The sequence below is a fragment of the Danio rerio genome, chromosome 9 (assembly GCF_052040795.2).
Source record: "Danio rerio strain M-AB ecotype USA chromosome 9, GRCz13ab, whole genome shotgun sequence".
Lineage (NCBI taxonomy): Eukaryota > Metazoa > Chordata > Actinopteri > Cypriniformes > Danionidae > Danio > Danio rerio.
Window position 1 is genome coordinate 51,007,501 of NC_141029.1, and position 23,573 is coordinate 51,031,073.

At 35.0% G+C, this 23,573-nt stretch overlaps 1 protein-coding gene across 6 annotated transcripts in view; it reads left to right on the forward strand.

The window, feature by feature from the left end:
- stk39 (serine threonine kinase 39) overlaps positions 1–23,573 on the forward strand; it is a 127,355-nt gene that overhangs the window by 71,522 nt on the left and 32,260 nt on the right. For 4 of the 6 annotated variants that reach the window (XR_015499977.1, XR_015499976.1, XR_015499978.1 and 1 more), the window contains exon 14: positions 1,330–1,391. Coding sequence is in view for 1 of the 6 variants with exons in the window: in XM_087268526.1 (XP_087124652.1) it covers positions 1,330–1,391 (62 nt within the window). In the remaining 5 variants the exon portion in view is untranslated. Of the gene's footprint in view, positions 1–1,329; positions 1,579–1,642; positions 3,778–23,573 lie in introns of those variants that run through there. The other 2 variants (XR_015499979.1, XR_015499980.1) reach the window with 2 other exon arrangements.

A 23,573-nucleotide genomic window follows, 5' to 3' on the forward strand; every position in this document is an offset into this window, starting at 1 on the left:
TAAGCTGTCCAAATGTCAAATATAAATATCCATTCTCAATGATACGATATTATAATAAACATATATTAAAATAATTTGAGAATTCACTTTTAGTCTTTCTTTAGTTTAATTCAATTAAATTCACCTTTGTTTGTATAGCGATTTTACAATGCAGATTGTGTCAAAGCAGCTTCACATAGAAGATCATAGTAAATTAAAACAGTGTGGTTCAGTTTTCAGAGATTAAGTTCAGCTCAGTTTAGCTCAGTTCGGTGTGGTTTAATAGTCACGACCGAGAGTCCAAACACTGAAGAGCAAATCCATCGATGCAGAGCTCTACAGATCCCGAACCATGCAAGCCAGTGGCGACAGTGGCGAGGAAAGATTTCACCAGTTGGCGAAAGTGATAAGTTAAAAAACATCGAGAGAAATCAGGCTCAGTTGGGCACGACCATTTCTCCACTGGCCAAACTTCTTGTGCAGAGCTGCAGTCTAGGCACCGGATGCTGGAAGCTGGACCTCAGCGAAGACTTGTCTGTCCCCAGAGCATCACAGGAATCAGTCTCATGCTCTCCACTCCTCCATGACCACCAGAGCAGCTACTCAGGATACGGCCTGGTCCAGGATATGGAAACTTTGGGATCATCTCGTCGCTGGTCTTGGATCAAATCAGTGGCGCTGCGTAGTTTGAGGGTCTCTGGATGAGTATCCCCAGGTGAAAATAGAGAATAAAGAGAATGATTAGCATAGCTGCTGTTCATAGTGTATATAAACGAGATGCAGACACCAGTGTGGAGCACATTCATGTATCATACCGCTAAGTGATGCACTGAGTGTATGCTTTACCAAAAAGATAGGTCTTTAATCTAGGTTTGAATTGGGAGAGTGTGTCTGAGCCTTGGATGTTATCAGGAAGGCTATTCCAGAGTTTGGGAGCCATAAATGAGAAGGCTTGACCTCCTTTACTCGACTTTGCTATTCTAGGTACTACCAGAAGCCCTGAGTTTTGAGATCTTAAAGAAGGTTGGTTAGATAAACAGGAGCTGGATTATTTAAAGCTTTATAAGTAAGTAGCAATATATTAAATTCAAAACAAACTTAACAGGCAGCCAGTGTAAGGAGGATAAAATTGGGGTGGTATGATAATATCTTCTAGACCTGGTAAGAATCAGTCCTAATGCATGTTGACTAGTGTTATTTCCTGCTTCAGATCTCCAGCGTAACCCTGACCTCCTCTAGACCTGTGTGTAAAGCTCCAGCGCGTGTGCTTTAAAGATCTTTTGACCTCAACATCCCGAACACTTGAGCGCTGGCGAGTAATGTCCCATCATGCTTTGTTTTCCTGTGCAGGTTCAGCCATTGGAGAAACCCTCGAGCGCCCATGGAGCTGTGAACATGGTGCTGAGGTTAAGGTGAGCCACTATCACTCTTCTCCAGCCCGCTGATATCTGGAAATCTGTAGTCTCAGTGGTTCATTAGTTCAGGGTGTATGTGAGACATGTTTGTGTGTGTGTGCATGTTTGCTTGTGTGTGTTTGTGTGTGCTTCTCTATTCGTTTGTGTGTTGTATGTTTTTATGTATGTGTGTTTGTGTGTTTGTGTGTTTGTTTGTGTGTGTTTGTCTGTGTGTGTGTGTGTGTGTGTGTTTATAAGTGTTTGTGTAGGTTTGTCTGTGTTTTTGTGTCTTTGTGCGTTTGTTTGTGTGTGTTTGTTTGTGCATGTGTTTTTGTTTGTGTGTGTGTGTGTGTGCGCGCATGCTTGCGTCTTTGTGTGAGTGTGTGCGTGTTTGTGCGTTTGTTTTATGTATGTATGTGTGTGTATGTATGTGACGTGTGTGTGTGTTTGTATGTGTTTTTGTATGTGTGTTTGTGTGTTTGTATGTGTTTTTGTTTGTGTGCCTGTGTGTTTCTTTGCTTATGTGCGTGCATGTCTGTGTGTGTTTTTGTATGTGTGTTTGTATGTGTTTTTGTTTGTGTGCCTGTGTGTTTCTTTGCTTATGTGCGTGCATGTCTGTGTATGTTTTTGTATGTGTGTGCTTGTGTGCTTGTGTGCTTGTGTGTTTGTGTGTGCGTGTTCGTTTTATATATGTATGTGTGTATGTATGTGACGTGTGTGTGTGTGTGTGTGTGTGTGTGTATGTGTGTTTGTTTGTGTGCTTCTGTGTGTGTGTCGGTGTGTGTTTGGTTTTATGTGTGTGGATGTCTGTGTGTGTTTGTTTCTGAGTTTAAGTGTGGGTTTGTGTGTGTGTGTGTGTATGTGTGTGTGTGTGTGAGAGAGAGAGAGAGAGAGAGAGAGAGAGAGAGAGAGAGAGAGAGTGTGTATGTGTGTTTCTGTTTGTTTGTGTTTCTGTTTATTTGTGTGAGTGTGTGTGTGTGTGTTTGTTTATTTGTCTGTTTTTGTGTGTGTGTGTTTAGTTGTTAGTTTTTGTGTGTCTGTTATTGTTTGTTTGCATGTTTGTTTATTGTGTGTGTGTATGTATGTTTGTTTGTTTGTTTGTTTGTTTATTTGTCTTTGTGTGTGTGTGTGTGTGTGTGTGTGTGTGTGTGTGAGAGAGAGAGAGAGAGAGTGTGTGTGTGTGTTTCTGTTTGTTTGTGTTTCTGTTTATTTGTGTGTGTGTGTGTGTGTGTGTGTGTGTGTGTTTGTTTATTTGTCTGTTTTTGTGTGTGTGTGTTTGGTTGTTAGTTTTTGTGTGTCTGTTTTTGTTTGTTTGCATGTTTGTGTATTGTGTGTGTGTATGTTTGTTTGTTTGTTTTTGTTTATTTGTCTTCGTGTGTGTGTGTGTGTGTGTGTGTGTGTGTGTGTGTGTGTGTGTGTGTGTGTGTGTGTGTGTGTGTGTGTGTGTGTGTGTTTGTTTGTTTGTTTAAGCGATCTCTTTCACTCATCTCTCCTCGTGTTGGAGTGTGCGTTATTAATGTACTTTCTCAATGGCCTCTGGTTAGTGTGGGATGAGCTTCTTTAACCCTGACCTCCTGTTTGCATCACGCTGCCTGTATTTTGCATTTGAGCCCATGAAGAAAAACACAGACCATTTTCTGCTTGTACATCACGGCTATGGCCAGGAAAACTCCACATACACACTGTGCAGTGCCAATTCGGTGTCTTGTGCGACGCAAATGTCTTTTTGCTAGTTTCAGTACAAGTATTAATTTAACATCCTACATCACATTTCTTAAAATAGGGGCTGCAGGATATTTCTGCATTGAGAACACACTACACACATCCACAATGGTCACATCACAACAAGTGCTATGTCCAGTCAGGACTACACTACCTGACAAAAGTCTTGTCGCCGATCCCAGTTATAAGAGCAACAAGGAAGGTCAAGGTGCTCCAGGATTGGCCTGCGCAGTCACCAGACATGATCATTATTGAGGCATGATCATTATTAATCACTTCTAGTTGATCATTTGGTATCAGAAGTGGCTTATATGAAAGGCAAAGGCCTCTAGATTACGCTTATTTTACCGAAATAAAATATGATCATGCCTTAATTTTGAATTCTTTATTAGGACAGTAAGGTCTGAATTTGCTTAGACAAAAGTCTTGTCACTTAACAGAAATAATGTCCAGTATATAACAGTGGTTCGTTAACTTTTTTCACCAAGTACCACCTGAGAAAAAAACAGCCTCTCCCAGTACCACCATACTGACCATACAGTAGCGTAGTAGGCCAAATGAAGCATCCACAACACTGCACAGTTAAAAAACGAGGCATATTAATTCCTATTCCCTTTAAGTATGTGTTAATGTCAGCCACTTTAAACATTATAAATAGTTTGAATATTAACTGCGCTTGCAGAAAAAAAAAAAAAAAAACTTCACCATTAAATTAGAATGTGCTTTTAAAAGTTTATTAAAAATGACGCTGTTCTTAAAAAATAAAAAGAAAACAGCTGTAATTTATTGTAAAGTATTAACATAGTAGCCTAATCATCAAAAGAAATTTAGCTTTGTTATTATAAATATAGGCTATATTCATGCTTATACCATTCATTCATTCAGCTAGTCCCTTTATTAATCCGGGGTTGCCACAGCGGAATGAACCGGCAACTGATCCAGCAAGTTTTTTACGCAGCGGATGCCCTTCCAGCCGCAACCCATCTCTGGGAAACATCCACACACACATTCACACACTACGGACAATTTAGCATACCCAATTCACCTATACCGCATGTCTTTGGACTGTGGGGGAAACCGGAGCACCCGGAGGAAATTCACGCGAAGGCAGGGAGAACATGCAAACTCCACTCAGAAACGCCAACTGAGCCGAGGTTCGACCCAGCGACCTTCTTGCTGTGAGGCGACAGCGCTACCTACTGCGCCACTGCCTCGCCCATGTTTATACCATTTTTTGAAATAAATTTTGAAATATATGTTGCATGTACGTATGACATATTTTAAAAACTTTTTGAAATCTAAACATTAACTTGTATGTATATTGCTAGGGAACCTGTTTTTCTCAGGGAATATCAAGCTGACAAAACATTGCTGCACTCTGATACCAGTTTCAGTCATGGAGAAAATTAAAAAGCACTGCAGTGTCTGGGTGTTCTGTGTTTGTCTGAGATAAGTCTACTGAGGTTATGTTCCATACAAAATATGAATCAGTCAGTTCTTGTCACATGACTTGTGATGCGGAATTCTGAGAAGTTAAGATGTTTTCAACACGGAATGTCTGGAATATGCGAGCGTGTCGCGCTGGTGCAGTGGAGAAAGAGTGAATATTGTGTCATCTGGAATGGCAAAGAAAGATTTCTTGCAGGACTCCCAGAGTTCATCAAGTTTCTTTGGATTCTTCTTCAATGCCTTCTCATCAATCTTACCCTAGACATACTCAGTAATGTTTAAGTCTGGTGACTGGGCTGGCCAACCCTGGAGCACCTTGACCTTCTTTGCTTTCAGGAACTTTGATGTGGAGGCTGAAGGATAAGAAGGAGCGCTATCCTGCTGTAAAATTCACCCTTTCCTGTGGTTTGTAATGTAATGGGCAGCACAAATGTCTTGATACCTCAGACTGTTGATGCTGCCATCCCCTCTGCAAAGCTCTCGCATGCCCCCATGCATAATGTAACCCCAAACCATGATTTTTCCCTTACCACACTTGACTGATTTCTGTGAGAATATTGGGTTCATGCGGGTTCAAATAGGTCTTCTGCAGTATTTGTGATGATTGGGATGTAGTTGAACAGAACAAATCTACCTTCTGCCTATGATCAACTAGTAGTCAAGTTATTATTTGTGGCTCTTTTAACTTTGATTGACGACAAGACTTTTGTCAGGTAGTGTGTATTTATATACTGTCCACCCTATACACTTAACTCCTTAACTCTCTCTGATTTGTACTGTAATGCAATAACGTTTGGCTTCTGTAAAGCTGCTTTAGAACGATAATTATTGTGAAAAGTGCTGTACAAATACACCTGCATTTAAATGAACTAGTGAAGCGTTCAGTTTTAAATGACATTATACCACTTAAATCCAACTGAACCCAACACTTTCAGCCCACAAAAAGCAAGAAGACGTTCACAGTTCATCTGCGCTTCAAAGTCAAACTAATCATTACGTTGAAATCTTTCATCCAATTATCCTCAGCAGCCTCAGTCTGGACTGACAGAGAGATGAACCGTATGAAGGGCCTTTTTCAATATTCAGCATCGAAACTTATAAACAACATTGATTTGATGCCAAAAATGGATGCTAATCAGGTCGAGTTTAAACCTTGATGAGAGAGAGAGGCAGATGGAGAAAAAGTGAAAAGAAACTGCCCCAAATACACTACAACAATAGAATAAAGATGCATATTTGTTTACCCCTATCTGAAGCACAACTTAAGTGACTCAAACTACATTATACTGTATTTATATTAGCAGTGAAATGTATATACACCTTCACACCATAACAAATGGTTAAGCATTTTGAATTCATTTACATGATTCTGCATAATCTGCATTATTTATAAAATGTTATTATATATATATATATATATATATATATATATATATATATATATATATATATATATATATATATATATATAGTTGAAGACAGAATTATTAGCCCCATACATACTGTAGTTATTCATACATACATTCATTTATTTTTTTATTTATTTATCCATTCCTTCATTCATTCATTCATTCATTCATTCATTCATTCATTCATTCATTCTATTTATTTATTTATTTATTCATTTATTTATTCATTCATTCAGTCATTCTATTCATTCTATTTATTTATTCATTATTTTTATTAATTCATTCATTTATTCATTCTTTCGTTCATCCATTTATTCATTTATTTATTCATTTTTATTGGTTCATTTATTCATCCATGTATTAGTTCATTTTATTAACTTATTCATTCATTCGTTATTTATTAATTTATTTATGCATTCACTTATTCATTCATTTATCTATCCATTCATTCATTTATCCATTTATTTATTCATTCACTCATTCAATTCATTAATTTAATATATTAATTAACGTATGTATTCATTTATTCATTCATTTGTTTATTTTTCATTTATTTATGCATTCATTCATTCATTCATTCGTTTATTTATTCATTTATTTATGCATTCATTTATTTATTCATTTATCCATTCATTCATTCAATTTATTTATTCAATATATTAATTAATGTGTTTATTTATTCATTCATTCATTCATTCATTCATTCATTCGTTTATTCATTCATTTCTCCATTAATTTTATTAATTGATTAATAAATTAATTGTATTTGTTTATTTAATTTATTTATTTATGTAACTAATTAGTTAATTGTGTAAATAATTAATTAATTTTAATTGTTTATTTAATTAAATAATGTATTTATTTATTTTCATTCATTTATTTATTTATTCATTCATTTTATTAATTTATTCATTCATTTCTTCATTTCATTCACACATTCATAATTTTGAAAATGCAATTATATTCCATACATTGTACTTAATTTAATTTTTAAAAAATTTTATTTAAAATTTACATGATTACCAAATCACCATTTTTAGCTGAGAGAGAGCGATAGAGAGAGAAACAGATGTCTCTCGTCCATTCACACAGTGAGGTCAGACAGACAGCAGGTGTTCGGCTCATCACAGCGGATCTGGAGAACGAGCATGTGTGTGTGTGTGTGTTTACTAAATGATTTCAAATGGCTTTAATTAACTCTGCAAATAGTTCTTGATGCAGATACATTTAAGCGAATCAATGAACGCGATGTTCTTGTTCATGGTAAATCCGCTTGTACAGTAAGCTTTCTCTTGTGATTATATTTTTGAAGATTTACCAAAGGTAAATATATATTTATATATATTTATACATAAAATGAAAAATGCAGTGCTAAAACTAGAACTAAATGTCTACACTTGCATTTTTTTTTTCCCCATTGAAATTTGTTGTCTGTTGTGTTATCCATTTTTTAAATTTAAATGTTTTCTTTTTAAATTTTAAAGTTTTAAATTATTATTATTAATATTAATATTATTATTCTGTTTTATTTTTTTTAATTTTAGAAGTAATTTTTTTTTTTTTTTTTTTTGCCAAGTCAACATTTTTGGCTATGTTTTATGTATATTATGAATATTTTATTTTACATTTATTTCAGCTTTATTTTGTTTTTATCAAAAAATAGTTTAAAATAATAGGAAACTGATTATAATTGATGATATTGATAATAATAATAATAATAATAATAATAATAATAATAATAATGATAATAACTGATAATAATAATTGATAATATCAATAATATAACAAAAAAATTCTACAACTTATGTTTTGGCTTTATTATTTTATTGATATATAAATTTTATTGATATATAAATTATATATATATATATATATATATATATATATATATATATATATATATATATATATATATATATATATATATATATATTCAATTATTTCAACTTAAAATTTGTTTAATAATAATAATAATAATAATAATAAATCATATAGTTTAAAATGATTTTCTAAAACAAACCATTTTGTCTTTCTTTTAATATTCTTTTCGTATTAATATATATATATATATATATATATATATATATATATATATATATATATATATATATATATATATATAAATTTATTTCTTTTTTATATTTTTTTATTATTTATATCGCATATATTTGTTTTAATTTAATTTATTTATTATTTGTTTACTAAAATAATAGTTTAAAATAATAGAATATAAAAAAAATATATAATTATAGTAATAATTATTGTTATTATTTTGAATATATTTCCAAAACTTCCATTTTTTATATTTTATTAATATCAATATTCTATATATAGATTTTTTTAATTTAATTTTTATTTGTAAGAAAAATAGTTAATACTATTAATAGTAATACAATTAGGATTATTTTATTTTTTTTTACTTCATGGACAACATAAACATAATACACAAATATACATAATTAAGTAAAAGTGTACAGTTTTAGTGGATGTGAACACAGAAACAAAGCCTTCTGTAAAGCCAGGGTTTGTGAAAACACTTGCCTTGAATAATAATCGAATGAATGTAGAGCGTCAGTGCAGTGGAAAATGTTTGCGCTTGATATCATCTAAATCCACAGATTAAGGTGAAGCATGAAAGCAGTGAATTACAGTCGTCCAAACGCCGGCCGGTCGATCACAATGCTGGCTTGTTTAGTGAGGAAAGTCATCACGACGGTTTCCTCATACTCTTGATAGATTTCTGTGTGAAATTGAAACGCTGTATGAAATCTCCAGGTCCCATCAAGAAGCGTGCTGGGGTTTATTGGGATTCAGCTGGCAGACAGAAAAATGTCAGTGTCTGATTAGATAATAAGTGATGTGTTGGAGTGTCTGGAGGAGAAGGGCGAGAGAGATCCTCCTGGAAGAGGGCGGATTTCGAGATATTGCGCTGAATTTAGATCCTCTACCTTTTCTTTTCAGTAACAGATCAGAGTGATATGAGCAAATATTCACTAGAAGGTAGATAGTGATGATGGGATGAGCTCGACTGCAGTGCATTAAGTCCTTCTGAAACCGGTGTGTTTTGTTTTTGGGAGAGTAGTTTATACAGAAATTAAGGCAAACCCTTACAGTAACTTACGTTTCTGTAAACATTAATATTATTTAAAGGGGACCTATTATACACATATATATTTTATAAGGGGTTTAAACACTGCCTGTGTGTCTGTCTATAGTCTATGTATTTATTGTTTGAGCATTTGTTCGTAAATTTGTTTGTCGTACATTTGTGCATGTGTCCGTTTGTACATTCATTTGTTTGTTTGTTCAGTCGTACATTTGTTCGTTCGTACATTTATTTGTTTATGCATTTGTTTGTTCGTTCGTACTTTTGTTTGTTTGTACATTTGTTAGTGCATACATTTGTTCGCTTGTAGATGTTTCTTCGCTCGTATATTTGTTTCTTTGCTCTTACATTTATTTCTTCGCATATATATTTGTTTCTTTGCTCAAATTTCTTTCTTCGCTCATATATTTGTTTCCTTGCTCATACATTTGTTTCTTTGCTCGTACATTTGTTTCTTCGCTCATACATGTTTCTGCGCTTGTATATTTGTTTTTTTGCTAATACATTTGTTTCTTCGCTCGTACATGTTTCTTCGCTCGTATATTTGTTTCCTTGCTCGTACATTTGTTTCTTCGCTCGTATATTTGTTTCTTTGATCATTTTTTTTCTTCGCTCGTACATGTTTCTTCGCTCGTATATTTGTTTCCTTGCTCGTACATTTGTTTCTTCGCTCGTATATTTGTTTCTTTGATCATTTTTTTTCTTCGCTCGTACAAGTTTCTTCGGTCGTATATTTGTTTCTTGCTTATACATTTGTTTCTTCGCTTGTACATGTTTCTTCGATTGTATATTTGTTTCTTTGTTCGTACATTTGTTTCTTCGCTCATTCATGTTTCTGCGCTTGTATATTTTTTTCTTTGCTCATACATTTGTTTCTTCGCTCGTACATGTTTCTTTGCTCGTATATTTGTTTCTTTGCTCGTATATTTGTTTCTTTGCTCGTACATTTGTTTCTTCGCTCGTATATTTGTTTCTTTGCTCATTTTTTTCCTTCGCTCGTACAAGTTTCTTCGGTCGTATATTTGTTTCTTGCTTATACATTTGTTTCTTCGCTTGTACATGTTTCTTCACGTGTATATTTGTTTCTTTGCTCATACATTTGTTTCTTTGCTCGTACATTTGTTTCTTCGCTCATACATGTTTCTGCGCTTGTATATTTGTTTCTTTGCTCATACATTTGTTTCTTCGCTTGTACATGTTTCTTCGCTCGTATATTTGTTTCTTTGCTCGTACATTTGTTTCTTCGCTCGTATATTTGTTTCTTTGCTCGTACATTTGTTTCTTCGCTCGTATATTTGTTTCTTTGCTCATTTTTTTTTCGCTCGTACAAGTTTCTTCGGTCGTATATTTTTATTCTTGCATTTATATATATTTTATTATACATTTGTTTCTTCGCTTGTACATGTTTCTTTGCTTGTATATTTGTTTCTTTGCTCGTACATGTTTCTTCGGTTGTATATTTGTTTCTTGCTCATACATTTGTTTCTTCGCTCATACATGTTTCCAAGCTCGTATATTTGTTTCTTTGCTCAAACATTTGTTTCTTCGCTTGTACATGTTTCTTCGCTCCTATATTTGTTTCTTTGCTCAAACATTTGTTTCTTCGCTCGTACATGTTTCTTTGCTCGTATATTTGTTTCTTTGTTGTACATTTGTTTCTTTGCTCATACATTTGTTTCTTCGCACCTGCATGTTTCTTCGCTCAAATATTTGTTTCTTTGCTAAAATTTTTTTCTTCGCTCATATATTTGTTTTTTTTTGCTCGTACATTTGTTTCTTTGCTCATAGATTTGTTTCTTCGCTCGTACATGTTTCTTCGTTTTTATATTAGTTTCTTTGCTCGTACATTTGTTTCTTCGCTCGTATATTTGTTTCTTTGCTCAAATTTTTTTTGTTTGCTTGTACATGTTTCTGCTCTTGCATATTTGTCTCTTTGCTCATTCATTGTTCACTCGTACAGGTTTCTTCGCTCATACATGTTTCTTTGCTCGTATATTTGTTTCTTTGCTCAAACATTTGTTTCTTCGCTTGTACATGTTTCTTCGCTCCTATATTTGTTTCTTTGCTCAAACATTTGTTTCTTCGCTCGTACATGTTTCTTCGCTAGTATAATTGTTTCTTTGCTCGTACATTTATTTGTTAGTTTTTTTTCCATTTGTTTTTTTGCCGGTACATTTTGTTTCTTCTATCATGCATTTGTTTGTTCGTTCTTAAATTTGTTTGTTCATACATTTGTTCGTTTGCATTCGTGTGCATGCTTTTGTTTGTAAATTCGTTCGTACGTTAATTTGTTCACGCATACATTTTTGTTTGCATAATTGGTTGTTAGTTTGTGCATTTTTTTCTTCGTTCTTACATTTGTTTGTTTATACGTTCGTTCGTTTGCATTCATGTGTGTGCATTCATTTGTACATTCCTTTATACATTTGTTCATTTGTATCTTTGTTTGTTCATACCTTTGTTCGTACGTTCATTAGTACATTTGTTCGATCTTACACTTGTTTGTTCGTACATTCATGCATATCTGTGTGTGTGCATTCATATGTTCATTCATATATTCATCTGTTTATATGAATGTTCATATTGTTCAGCCTTACATCCAAAAATAGAGCAAGAGTGTTTCTTTGGTGACATCGGTTTAACTCACACGATGAAAATGGCGAACGTGAAACAACAAACTGAGGATGTGGTAATGCGCGCCTGCCAATCAATATTAGTGGGCGGGGGGACCGCACTCCTACGTCAAGTTGCTGTCAGTCTCAAAACCGCTCGAATTGGTCCACCGCTTTTATGTTGTTAAATTGAAAATAAAAAGGACTGGGTGTGTTTATATCACCCCAATATGACAGTCTATACACTATAAAGTACCTACACACGTCTGTCCAAACAGCTTAAAAAGTAGTTTTTTCACCATAGGTGCCCTTTGATGCACTGTGAGTGAACGACTGTGTTTTCAGTAACTTGCGTGAACAAATACTGTAATAAATGTATTGTTCATTGTTTGCTCATATTAGTGAATGCATTAACCAATACAACCTTATTGTAAAGTGTTAACCTAAATTTTGTTATTCTGTAAATTACACAAGCAAAATGCGGGCACAATATAGGAATTAGAGCAAGCAATGTTGTGTTCTCGATTTGCTTTTGAACCCATGTCCATATATTATTCACATAAAAGAGTTTCTCATATGAGATATTGCCAGCGAGTTTGTTTGAGGAAGTTTTTTTTTTCCTCTCTTCTCGTCTCCCGTGTGTGTAATCGGGTCTGGCCTGATGTGATAACAGTGTCTGCTGGCTCCTCCCAACACTTCATTATAGAGCACAAAACACTCTTCCATATGTTCCCTAGACCCCTATCCAGTGCACAAAGCCCTGCTCTGGAGGAACAGGCCAAGTGTAGCGAGAGCTCAGAGGAGGTGTAATTATTCTAACCTTAACATGTAAATGAATGCTGTGAATCCAGCAGTACTCCTGGCTCTGCTGCCCGACTCATGCTTTTACCCTGAAAAACAGAGCTCTGCTTTTAATGATGCTGAGTGTCTGGAACTGAAGAGATGCTGAAGTAATCTTTAGATTTTGAATCAATACATGGAGGTCAGTGCTTGTTTAAGGGTTGTAGATCAAATGCTTTATAAAAAGGGTTGATGTTGGAGAGTTAGTTTACCTCATACTGTAGATCCATTTGCCGTCTGTCTGTCTGTCTGTCTGTCTGTCTGTCTGTCTGTCTGTCTGTCTGTCTGTCTGTCCATCCATCCATCAATTTATCCATCCATCAATTCATCCATCCATCCATCCATCCATCCATCCATAATTTTATCCACCCTTGTATTTATTATTCCATCCATCCATCCATCCATCCATCCATCCATCCATCCTTGCATCCATGCATTCATCATTCCATCCTTGCATCCATGCATTCATCATTCCATCCACCCATCCATCCATCCATCCATCCATCCATCCATCCATCCATCCATCCATCCATCCATCCATCCAACGAATGTACGAATGTATACACACACTAATGTACGAACGATCTATCTATTTATTTATTGTTTGCGCATTTGTTCATTTGTTTGTTAATTCATTTGTTCGTACATTTGTGTGCGCGTCCATTCATGCATTCATTTGTTTGTTTAAACATTCATTCGTTTGTACATTTGTTAGTTCTTACATTTCTTTGTTCGTTTGAACAATTGTTTGTTAATTTTTTATTTGTTCATACATCCATGCATGTTTGCGTTCGTACATTTGTTTGTTTGATCATTTGTTTTCTTGTTTGGACATTTGTTTGTTTGTTTACACGTTTGTTTGTTTGCTTGATTAATGTACGTAGATTTATGTGTGCGTTGATTTGTTCTTACATTTGTATGTTTGTACATTTGTTTGTTTGTTTGTACATTTGTTTGTTTGTTCATACATTTGTTTGTACATTCGTACATTTGATCAGTTGTTCGTACATTTGTATGTTCATTCGTTTGTTTGTTGTCACTGTCTGTGTATTTCCTTTGTTACTTTAATTCTCTTATTCATTTAATTGTCACTTGTTTTGTCTACCATTTGTTTGTTTGTTTTTTATTCAGTCGTTTGTTGTTCTGTCTGTTAGTATGGTTTTTTCTATTATTCTTTCATTTGTTTTTTTACTAGGTATCTTTTTTTTTCATTTGTCAGTTCATTTGTTTTTTTTTCGTTCGTTCGTTCGTTCGTTCATATCTATCTATCTATCTATCTATCTATCTATCTATCTATCTATCTATCTATCTATCTATCTATCTATCTATCTATCTATCTATCTATCTATCTATCTATCTATCTATCTATCTATCTCTATCTGTCTGTCCGTCCGTCCGTCCGTCCGTCCGTCTGTCACTTGTTTATTTACTTTTTTCATATTTTTTTGTTCATCCTGCCCTTATTTGTTCTGGGGCATTCTGTTGTTTTTTTTCTATTCCTTGTACTTTCATCCGATTGTTCGTTTATTTGTTTTATCGTTCTAACCATCAACCCTACATTCACTATCTGTGTATTGTTCAGGCATTTCTTCCCTAATTGTCTTTTTCAAATTGTAATTTTCTACAAATTATTACTAGATGATTGCTTTTTTAGTATCATCTGCAACTCCCATACTGAGAGCTGACATATTTCTCCCAGGTATTTTTCTACACAAGCGGTCTGTCTTCTGCTTTACTGCTCAGATGTAACTTACTAAAGCTAATGTCCACTCCCTCCCAGCGGACGTGTTTTTGCTTTCTTTTATTTTCCTGTTCGAATAAGGGTCTGCAATTGACTGTGGGTAATCTGAGATAATGGCGCCGGGGGAACACTGAAGCTCATATGTGTGTCTTCACACGCGTTTAATCAACTAGTGGTGGTGTTATTATCCGGCTTGCTGGCTGTGAAGGCATTTCTGCTGTCGCTCTTCCTCAGATCACGCTCAGTGCTTTTAGCTGAGTCCTGTCAGCTCCCATTACCCAACAATGAGGCGTATGGCCGATCATCTCTGACAGCTTTTGTGCTGGAATATGATACGGATTTTGTCCCTGCTTCACGACCTCCTAGGAGTTTCAGTCAAAGCTCTTTATGCGCCACTAGTGGGTAAAGAAGCTCCAGAAGCAGTTAGTCTGTGTTCGATTTGATGCTTGCTCTGAGACTGGATTACATTGAGCTGAGTTTCACAGTGATGGATTTTGGGATAGATTATGTGTGTGTACTGGTTTTGGTGGTTTATAAGGACAGTTTTTTGTATAATGATTTGGGTGTAACCTAGCTAAACTTTATTACAGTGGTTTATGAGGTCTTGCCTGATGTTCCTATTATGCAAAATGCTCATACTTAATGGGGTCTAGTTTTCAGTTGAGGGTTGGATTTAGGGGTAGGGCTATATAATAAGCAGTTTTTACTGTATTTAGTGCGACAGACTGTGTGTGGGTACTGGTAATGGTGGTTTATAAGGACAATTTTTTGTATAATGATATAAGTATAATCTGTAGTCTATAATAGTGGTTTATGAGGACATTCCTGATGTCCTTGTAAATCAAAACACTCAATGGAGTCTTTCGACTTTTAAAATTTGACGCAGGGTTAGGTTTAGAGCATAGGGCAATATAATAAGCAGTTTTTACTGTATTTGGTGAGATAGATTGTGTGTGTGTGTGTGTGTGTACTGGTTTTGGTGGCTTATAAGGACAGTTTTGTATGATGATGTAGGTTTAACTTAGATGTACTCTATTATGGTGGTTTATGAAGACATGTCTGATGTCCTTGTTATTCAAAACACTTCAAAATCACATTTAAAGTGTTCTTTTGACATTTAAAATTTGCCACAGGTTTTCGTTGAGGGTTGGGTTTTGGACGAAGGGGTTAAAAATTAAGCAGTTTTTATGAAGACATGTATGATGTTCTTGTAATTCAAAACACTTTAAAATCACACTAATTGGGATATTTTAACATTCAAAATTTGACGCAGGTTTCAGTTGAGGGTTGGGTTTAGATTATAGGTCCATGTAATAAGCAGTTTTGCAGATTGCGCCGCTTCATTTGTGCGAAACGCACTGCAGGATGTCTATTTCTTTGCATTGACTTAACATGCTTCATTCACGTCTGCTGTGAACGCACCATTAGAAGCATAAATATTTTAAAACATAAAGTTTTCCTGTTACTTTTTATGAGTTCTTACTAAATAAGGTTATGCATTTCTTGAATGGCTTGTGATGAAGTGATTAAACATACCAGCTTTGACTGTTAAAATTCTCGAGTAACGAATAGCAAACAAACAATGAGAAAAAAATGTCAAACATTTTGGGAAAACCTGCATGAAAATATTTCATTTTCGTCAGTTTATGACAATTTATATTGTTATACACTCACTGGCCATTTTATTAGGTACACCTGTCCAACTCAAATTCTAATCAGCCAATAACATTTTGCTGCACTTTAATGCATTTAGGCATGTAGACATGGTCGAACGCACAACAGGTCCGACCTTGAGGCGAATGGGCTAAAGCAGCAGAAGACCACACTGGGTGCCACTCCTGTCAGCTAAGAACAGGAAACTGAGGCTACAATTTACACAGGCTCACCAAAATTGGACAATAGAAGATTGGAGAAATGTTGCCTGGTCTGATGAGTCTCGATTTCTGCTGCGACATTCAGATGGTAGGGTCAGAGTTTGGCTTCAACAACATGAAAGCATGGATCCATCCTGCCTTGTATCAATGGTTCAGGCTGGTGGTTGTGGTTGTGTAATGGTGTGAGGCATATATTCTTGGCACACTTTGGCCTCATTAGTACCATTTGAGGATCGTGTTAATGCCACAGCCTACCTGAGTATTGTTGCTGACCATGTCCATCTCTTTATAACCACAGTGTACCCATCTGCTGATGGCTACTTCCAGCAGGATAATGTGCCATGTTATTAAGAGCGAATCATCTCAGACTGGTTTCTTGAACATGACAATGAGTTCACTGTACTCAAATGGCTTTCACAGACACCAGATCTCAATCCAATAGAGCTCCTTTGGAATGTGGTGGAACAGGAGATTCGCATCATGGATGTGCAGCTATTACGCCCCAAGTCTAGGGGAAACGAAAAGGGCATAATAAACGAAGAACAAACAAATGTGTTTGGGTGGTGGATTTCCCAAACTAAACAAAACTTAAAGCAAAAGATTCCCTTCGGTCGACAACCAAACACACACTCAATTGAGAGTATATATGAAGATATTTATTATAGAAAAATAGGGTTTATATAAACGAGCATTTCGTCAGGGTGACCACAGGCCAAAATAACAAACAAAAGAATCTATAAAATAAATCCACTAAATTACCTATTACTATTTAAAGAAACATACAAGAATCTTACCTGACTCCCTAATATAAACAAAGTCAAAAGTAATCAAATAAATAGGCAGGTCACCCCTACACGCTCAAACTCTCAATAAATATTCAAGCATAGGATGGTCATCAATACAAAATTGATTATTGTTGGTCGTCGGCCGAAGGGGTGAGGGAAACCCAGGAGCTCCACTCCAAACACCGAACGCAGCAGAAATGAGCTCTCCGATTCCTGCCGGAAGCTCCCTTTTATACAGGCCTCGTAGACCAGCAGCCAATCAGAGCAGGGAATCACACCGGCGTGGGAGCCTATAAGACATTAGAAAAACAGCAAGGAGGCGGGACAAAAGAAAAATTAGTACAATCCGCAATAATAAAAATAAATAAATAAACTTCAGTCGTAACAGCAGCCAATAAACAACTGCGTGATGCTGTCATGCCAATATACTCTAAAATCTCTAAGAAATAATTCCAGTACATTGTTGAATCTTTGCCACGAAGGATTAAGGCAGTTCTGAAGGCTAAAGGGGGTCCAACTGGGTACTAGTAAGGTGTACCTAATAAAGTGGCCGGTGAGTGTATATTTACATTGCTTTATTACATATTTTAATATTTTCACTTGCAGATTCCAGAACGGCAGAATTTGAAACAGATGCACATTACAAACCGTGAAGTAGAAATGCAGAGAGATGCTGTGGAGATTGATGCTCGTGTAATTTAGTCCAGTTCATCAGGAGAAGTTTTACAATATGGTGCAATTTGCATATTGCACACTCGCGCCGTTTTAAAACGATCTGTTATCGCAATTTAGGGGTCATCTTTAGCAAGCTCAGCGTGAAACCTTTTGATTTGTGAGTCTGACATCCCATTATTCAGAGTCGACACAACGGAGCAGAGTAAAAACCTCATTACAGACGGACTTCCAATTAAATGAACTCCCTCAATTAAAGTCATAGTCTAATTAGTTAGCAGCTCTTAGGAGGAAATAAAGTGCAGAGAGAAGGGGGAAAAAAAGCGTAAATGGTTCTTAAGGTCATTGTAATGTAATTGTCCTTAAACTTAATTGTACTTAAAGGTGCATTCAATAGGTTTCTGAAGTTTTGCAAATGGAAAATGAAGAGGGATTGGAGAATGTGTTTTAAATGATTTGCACTTGATTTATCACATTCATTCCTCTCTATGTAGACACTCCGGCTCTGGAATAGATTAGTCATGACTTAAAGGTGCAGTAGGTGATTGTCTTCAGAAGCATTTTTTGTTGTGCTGGTTGAAAGTCTCTTCACAGTCTAATGGTAATGATTACAGTAAATGATCTAAATGTGTTTATATGTATTTTTATATTTTGGGTAAGGCATAAAACAAAAAATGTTCATCCAGTTAAATAGAGTGGGGCCGACATCTCTCATAATTTCGATAAGTAGCCCAATCTGTCTGTCAGCAAATACAGATTTGAACAACTGCGCAGCCGTTTGTAGGCATTTGCACCGACCGTTGCACGTTCACAAGAGAGAGCATTTTATCGGTAAAAATATGCTGAATCAAAACTTTTTAAAAACTTGAATCAATATTGGAGAAAGGATGACAATGTCTGATGGATTTCTATTAGACAGGTAATGTTTTGTTTTTAAACTGTTTTAGCTTCACGCAAAGCTGATGTAACGTTAGATGTTGTTGTTACAAATGGGTTACTTCACAGAAGTGTTGTTCAGCCTCTAAAATCTTTAGATTAAAGATTGATAAGACTATTTTCAGTTTTATAAGGGACCTTTTTACAGCATCGATAATGTAGATTTTAATTAGTTTAACAATAAAACACAAATAAATACCGCTATTCTGCCTAGTCTCTCCCTATATTGTTTACCATGCAACTAATTATTTGCTCTGAAATAGCATGTCAGTTTGGCTTGCATGCCGCCGGACAAGCACTAGTCGCTTTTGCGGTGCTCGTGTTTCAGATGGCATGGCTCTAGATGGCAGGGGAGGGATTGTGATTCAGAGATTTATGCTAAGCTGTTAGCATTGTGGAAGATCACCTACTGCACCTTTAATGCTGGTTGGTTATTTAGTTATTGGCCATATTGGTTGTGGGCTGTTTAGTTAATCTCTGGAAAGCATTTATTTTGAAGTAAAATATGACCTGTGTATATTAGGTCCTGTTTCAATAAGATGCTCGCACTTTATTTTGATGGTCCTTTTGTTGATGTTAAGTGACATTGTGTCTGCTCGACAACTAATTCTCATTAAGTAGACTGTTAGGTTGGTGTTTGGGTTAGGGTTAGTGTAAGTTGACATGTACTTGCAGTTTCTTATAGTCAGTTAAATGTCTGTTGAAGGAGCAGTATCAGCAGATATTAAGCAGACAGTCTACTAATACTCAAATGGACCATCACAATAAAGTGTTATTATCATTAATATATACTGAGCTTTTGCCATTAATTTATGCTTGATTTGATCAGTACCGCTCTTCTTTTTTCACATTGTTGTGCTTTGATGATGGGAATGATAATTGTTCTGAAAATATGACTGATCTGCTCTAAAAACAGTGTCACAGTGCAATTTTAAACGTGCTAAAGTGCGTTCATTTTAAGCTAAATATAATCGTTTTCCTTTTAATTCAATAATGGTTTTGAAAATTGTATTCAAATATGCAGTTTGTTTGATTTATTAAGAGCTTTTGCATTCATGATTGCAGGAAAATACATAGTCAAGCTTGAATGTATTTAAACCCCTAGCAAATTTTGACTTTGTTACATTTACTGTATTCAACCATTTTTTGACTGGAAATGACACGGGCTTCTCCTAAAAGATAATACGATAATGAACAATGGCATCATTGTGAAAACAAATCTCAGCTTTTACATTTACACAAAAAGTGGCATGTCCAAAATTATTCATACCTTTCTCAATAATCAATAGAAAAGCCTTTATTGGCTATTACAGCAATCAAACGCTTGTTATAAATGCTGACCAGCTTTTTGCACTGGTATTTTTGTGCATTCATCTTTAGCGATGAGCTCCAGCTCTTTCAGGGGTGTGTTTCCCAAACTACATAACTCAGAACTATCATAATACAATGCATCGTTTGGAAAAAGAACTATGCAGTGAGGAGTGCTTTCCAAAACTGTAGTGACTTTGTTGCACATCCATTGTTTGAAACATTAGTTAAAATGTAAAATGTCCATAATAACACTCTAAACAGGGTGGAGTAGCTACTTCTTTAGAGAAGAACCCCATCATTTTTTTTGTGCAAATTAAATTGTTTTACATGCACACGCTTAAAAAAAAAATCCAATAATAGATGTAGTAAAAACATGCACTCGTTTTCCATATTAATTAAAATATAAGTAAACAACACATATAGGGCCTATATATGTTTCCTTTATAAATATTATTGAGATAATTCCATATAAAATCACTTACCTACATTATAAAAAAAAAAAAAAAACTTAATTTTACGGTTTATTTCTGGCAGCTGGGAGGCAGGAAAAAACAAGTTAAATATTGTCCGTTAAACTACAGAAATATAGCGTAAAATGATAGATATTAAATCACAGCAATTTCCTTAAATTTAAATTTCTGTTAAATTTCTGTAATTTAATATCCGCAATTTTACGGTATATTTCTGTAATTTAGCGGCCGTTGTTTAAATTTCTTTTTCAGCACCCCAGCTGCCAGAAATAAACTGTAAAATCATCATAAAACACGATTTTGTTTTTACAGTGTAACACGTATTACAATCTCATATTTAAATCGTATAAATCAATAAATAATGAGGCAATTTATTAAGAAAATACATTTTATGTTTATTATTTATTAGAAAATGTAAAAAATCCTACTTTAATAATAATAATAATAATAATTAAAATATTTAAAATTATTATTATTATTATTATTATGTAGTATTTTGTATATATATTTATTTATATATATTTTTTAAAGTCTACTTTTACAATTTGACATTCAAACCACTGCGGAAATGTTCTAACCAGCAGGCCCATGTCATAAACAGATACATTTCTTAATAAATAGCCTACCACAAATTAAAAGCATTAACTTATGCTATATATTTTTGTTTTCACAAGCTTCAAATACATACCATAAGTTCTGCTTTTAAATAATAGGTCACCTATAGCTTTCGTTATGAGCCATGGCAAAATAGCTTAAATGTTTTCAAAGTGTACTGCGAAGAAAGCGCAGTTGTAAAGATGAAGATGATAGATTGCTAAAACTGAACTAAAAATAAAAAAAGTACTTTGAAAAAAAATAAAAACACTTTGAAAGCAAATTACAACTAAGAGAGATGACCTTAATGTTTTTTTTTATTTTTCATTTTTTAATCATTCAGAGTTTAAATGTTGGAATGTTCTAAATGAATAGGGCATAGGGGGGATAACTGATAATAGAACACAGCCAGGAACTCTGCTTCAAACTACAGGTCAAGATGTGTAGTTGCATCCATACAAGTTTGCGAATGCTAATTGGAATGATGGATTTGGGAAACACACAAATCAACAAACTATGTTTGTAAGTACAGAACTTGCGACCTTTCTTGGCTAATGATGGTTTTTGGATACGCACCCCAGGTTGGAGATCACCCTGATCTTTAGCTACCTCCACAGATTTTGAATTGGATTGAAGTCAGGACTGCAATACGTTTATATTTTAGTGTTAACTATTTCTTCGCCACTTTTGCTGTGTGTTTTGGGTCTATTTATATATATTTAAACATGCACGCACGCACACACACACACATGCACATTTTTTTGCATTACTAATGGTAATTCTGAGAATTTCTTAAAGCAAAATGTATTATTTTTCTGGCTAGTTTGATTTGTTAGTCTTTTGTACTCGGTTGTGCTGTTAAATTATAAAATTCATTGTCTGTATTAATTAATCAGTACTGAATTAAGCAAAAAATTTAAGGTTAAAGATTTTATTAGTGATGAAAAAAAATGAATCGCGATTAATCTTATCCAAAATAAAAGTTAGTTTTTACTTAAAATATGTTTGTGTACTGTGTATATTTATTATGTATATATAAATACAGACATGCATGCATTTGATTTTCTTTTGTTATATTTAGATATAAAATATATATGTATATAAATTTAAATATATTGGTAACTAAATTGTTTTTGTAATCTTGTATTTATGTTAAAATAAATAAATATATACAATGCACAACTTTTTTACACACAGTTTTTATTTTATGCATTGATTAAAAATGCTAATAGTGCATTAAAAGATTATTTACAATATCTTGATTCAAAAATTTTCTACAATCAGAACATAACTACCCCTTTTCTTTTAATTTTGGCTCTGAATTAACCATGCATGTTTTTGCAAGAAATGCATGGTGTGTGTGTGTGTGCGTGTGTGCGTGCGTGTGTCAGGCTGGAAAATGACCAGCCAAATCCAGCTAAAACCAGCTTGACCAGCCTGGTTTAAGCTGGATATAGCTGGTTTTGGCTGGACTCCCAGCTTGGCTAGGCTGGTCAAGCTGGTTTTAGCTGGTCATCTCCCAGCCTGACCAGCTAAGACCAGGCTGGAAATGGCTGGAAACCAGCCTGGTCGACCAGCTAAAACCAGCCAACCAGTTTAGGCTGGATTTTTCAGCAGGGGTGTGTTTGTGTGTGTATTTATTTGTTGAGTGTTTTCTGCAGTGGAGTAGTTGAGGTCTCCTAAGGGAAATGAGGGCTATCAGATCAGCGGCCGCAGGGGGAAAACACCACCTCCAGCGGCAGGAGACCAGTGTCAAGTGTGTGTGAGGCTTTCTGTGCTTGCGGCTCCATTGATTGTCTGGATAACAGAATGGCTGAAACACACCGGCTGACGTGTGTGTGTGTGTCATTGTAAACTCGAGAACTTGACCTCGGAAAACTGTCAAAACATTGTGACGGTGAGGAAATTGGCTGTAAGATGTGTGTGGTGTGTCGGGTCAGAGCCGCTGGCCGTTCCTCCATCAGACATCCAGATGGAAAAAACAACCTGCGCTCGACAGGTACAGATGCTGCAGTCAGCAGAAAACACCCGCTGGATTATTGAGAGACCATGTTTGTCCTCCCTGATTGATTTTTAGGATTGTTTGTTACCTTTTATAGAAGCATAAGGCATATCTTATTCTATCTTGTTTTCTTTTGTTTGGAAACAAGGACTAATATTGGACAGAATACAGGGTATTAAACTAGTGTTATGTTAAACAAGTATGTTTTGACCACAATAATTCATTAGTATGGTGTAGGGGTCAATGATCAATGGGTCTTGGGAATGACAGATACAAGTCTTGCACAGTGACCAGAAGGATTTTGAGTCGTACTTCATGCAGAATAGTGGCCAGGCCTCTACGTGATGCTGGTGGAGGTAAACGTTTCCTGACTCACCACTTTAAAACACCCCAAAGTGACTCAGTAGTATTTAGGTTTGGTGTCTGTGCAGGCAACAGGAGATGTTCAACTTTACATTCATGTTCATCAAACGTGTCACACGTCTTAATGTTTATGATTGGGCATTATCATCCTGAAACACGGCACGCATTTCAGGAAACAATGGCCAAACATACAAAGTAGGGGTCAAATCATTCATTTTTTATGCCAAAAATCATGTTTTAATATTATATCATTCAAAAAGTCAAGTCAAAGTCAGCTTTATTGTCAAGTCAACCACATGTACAGGACATACAGA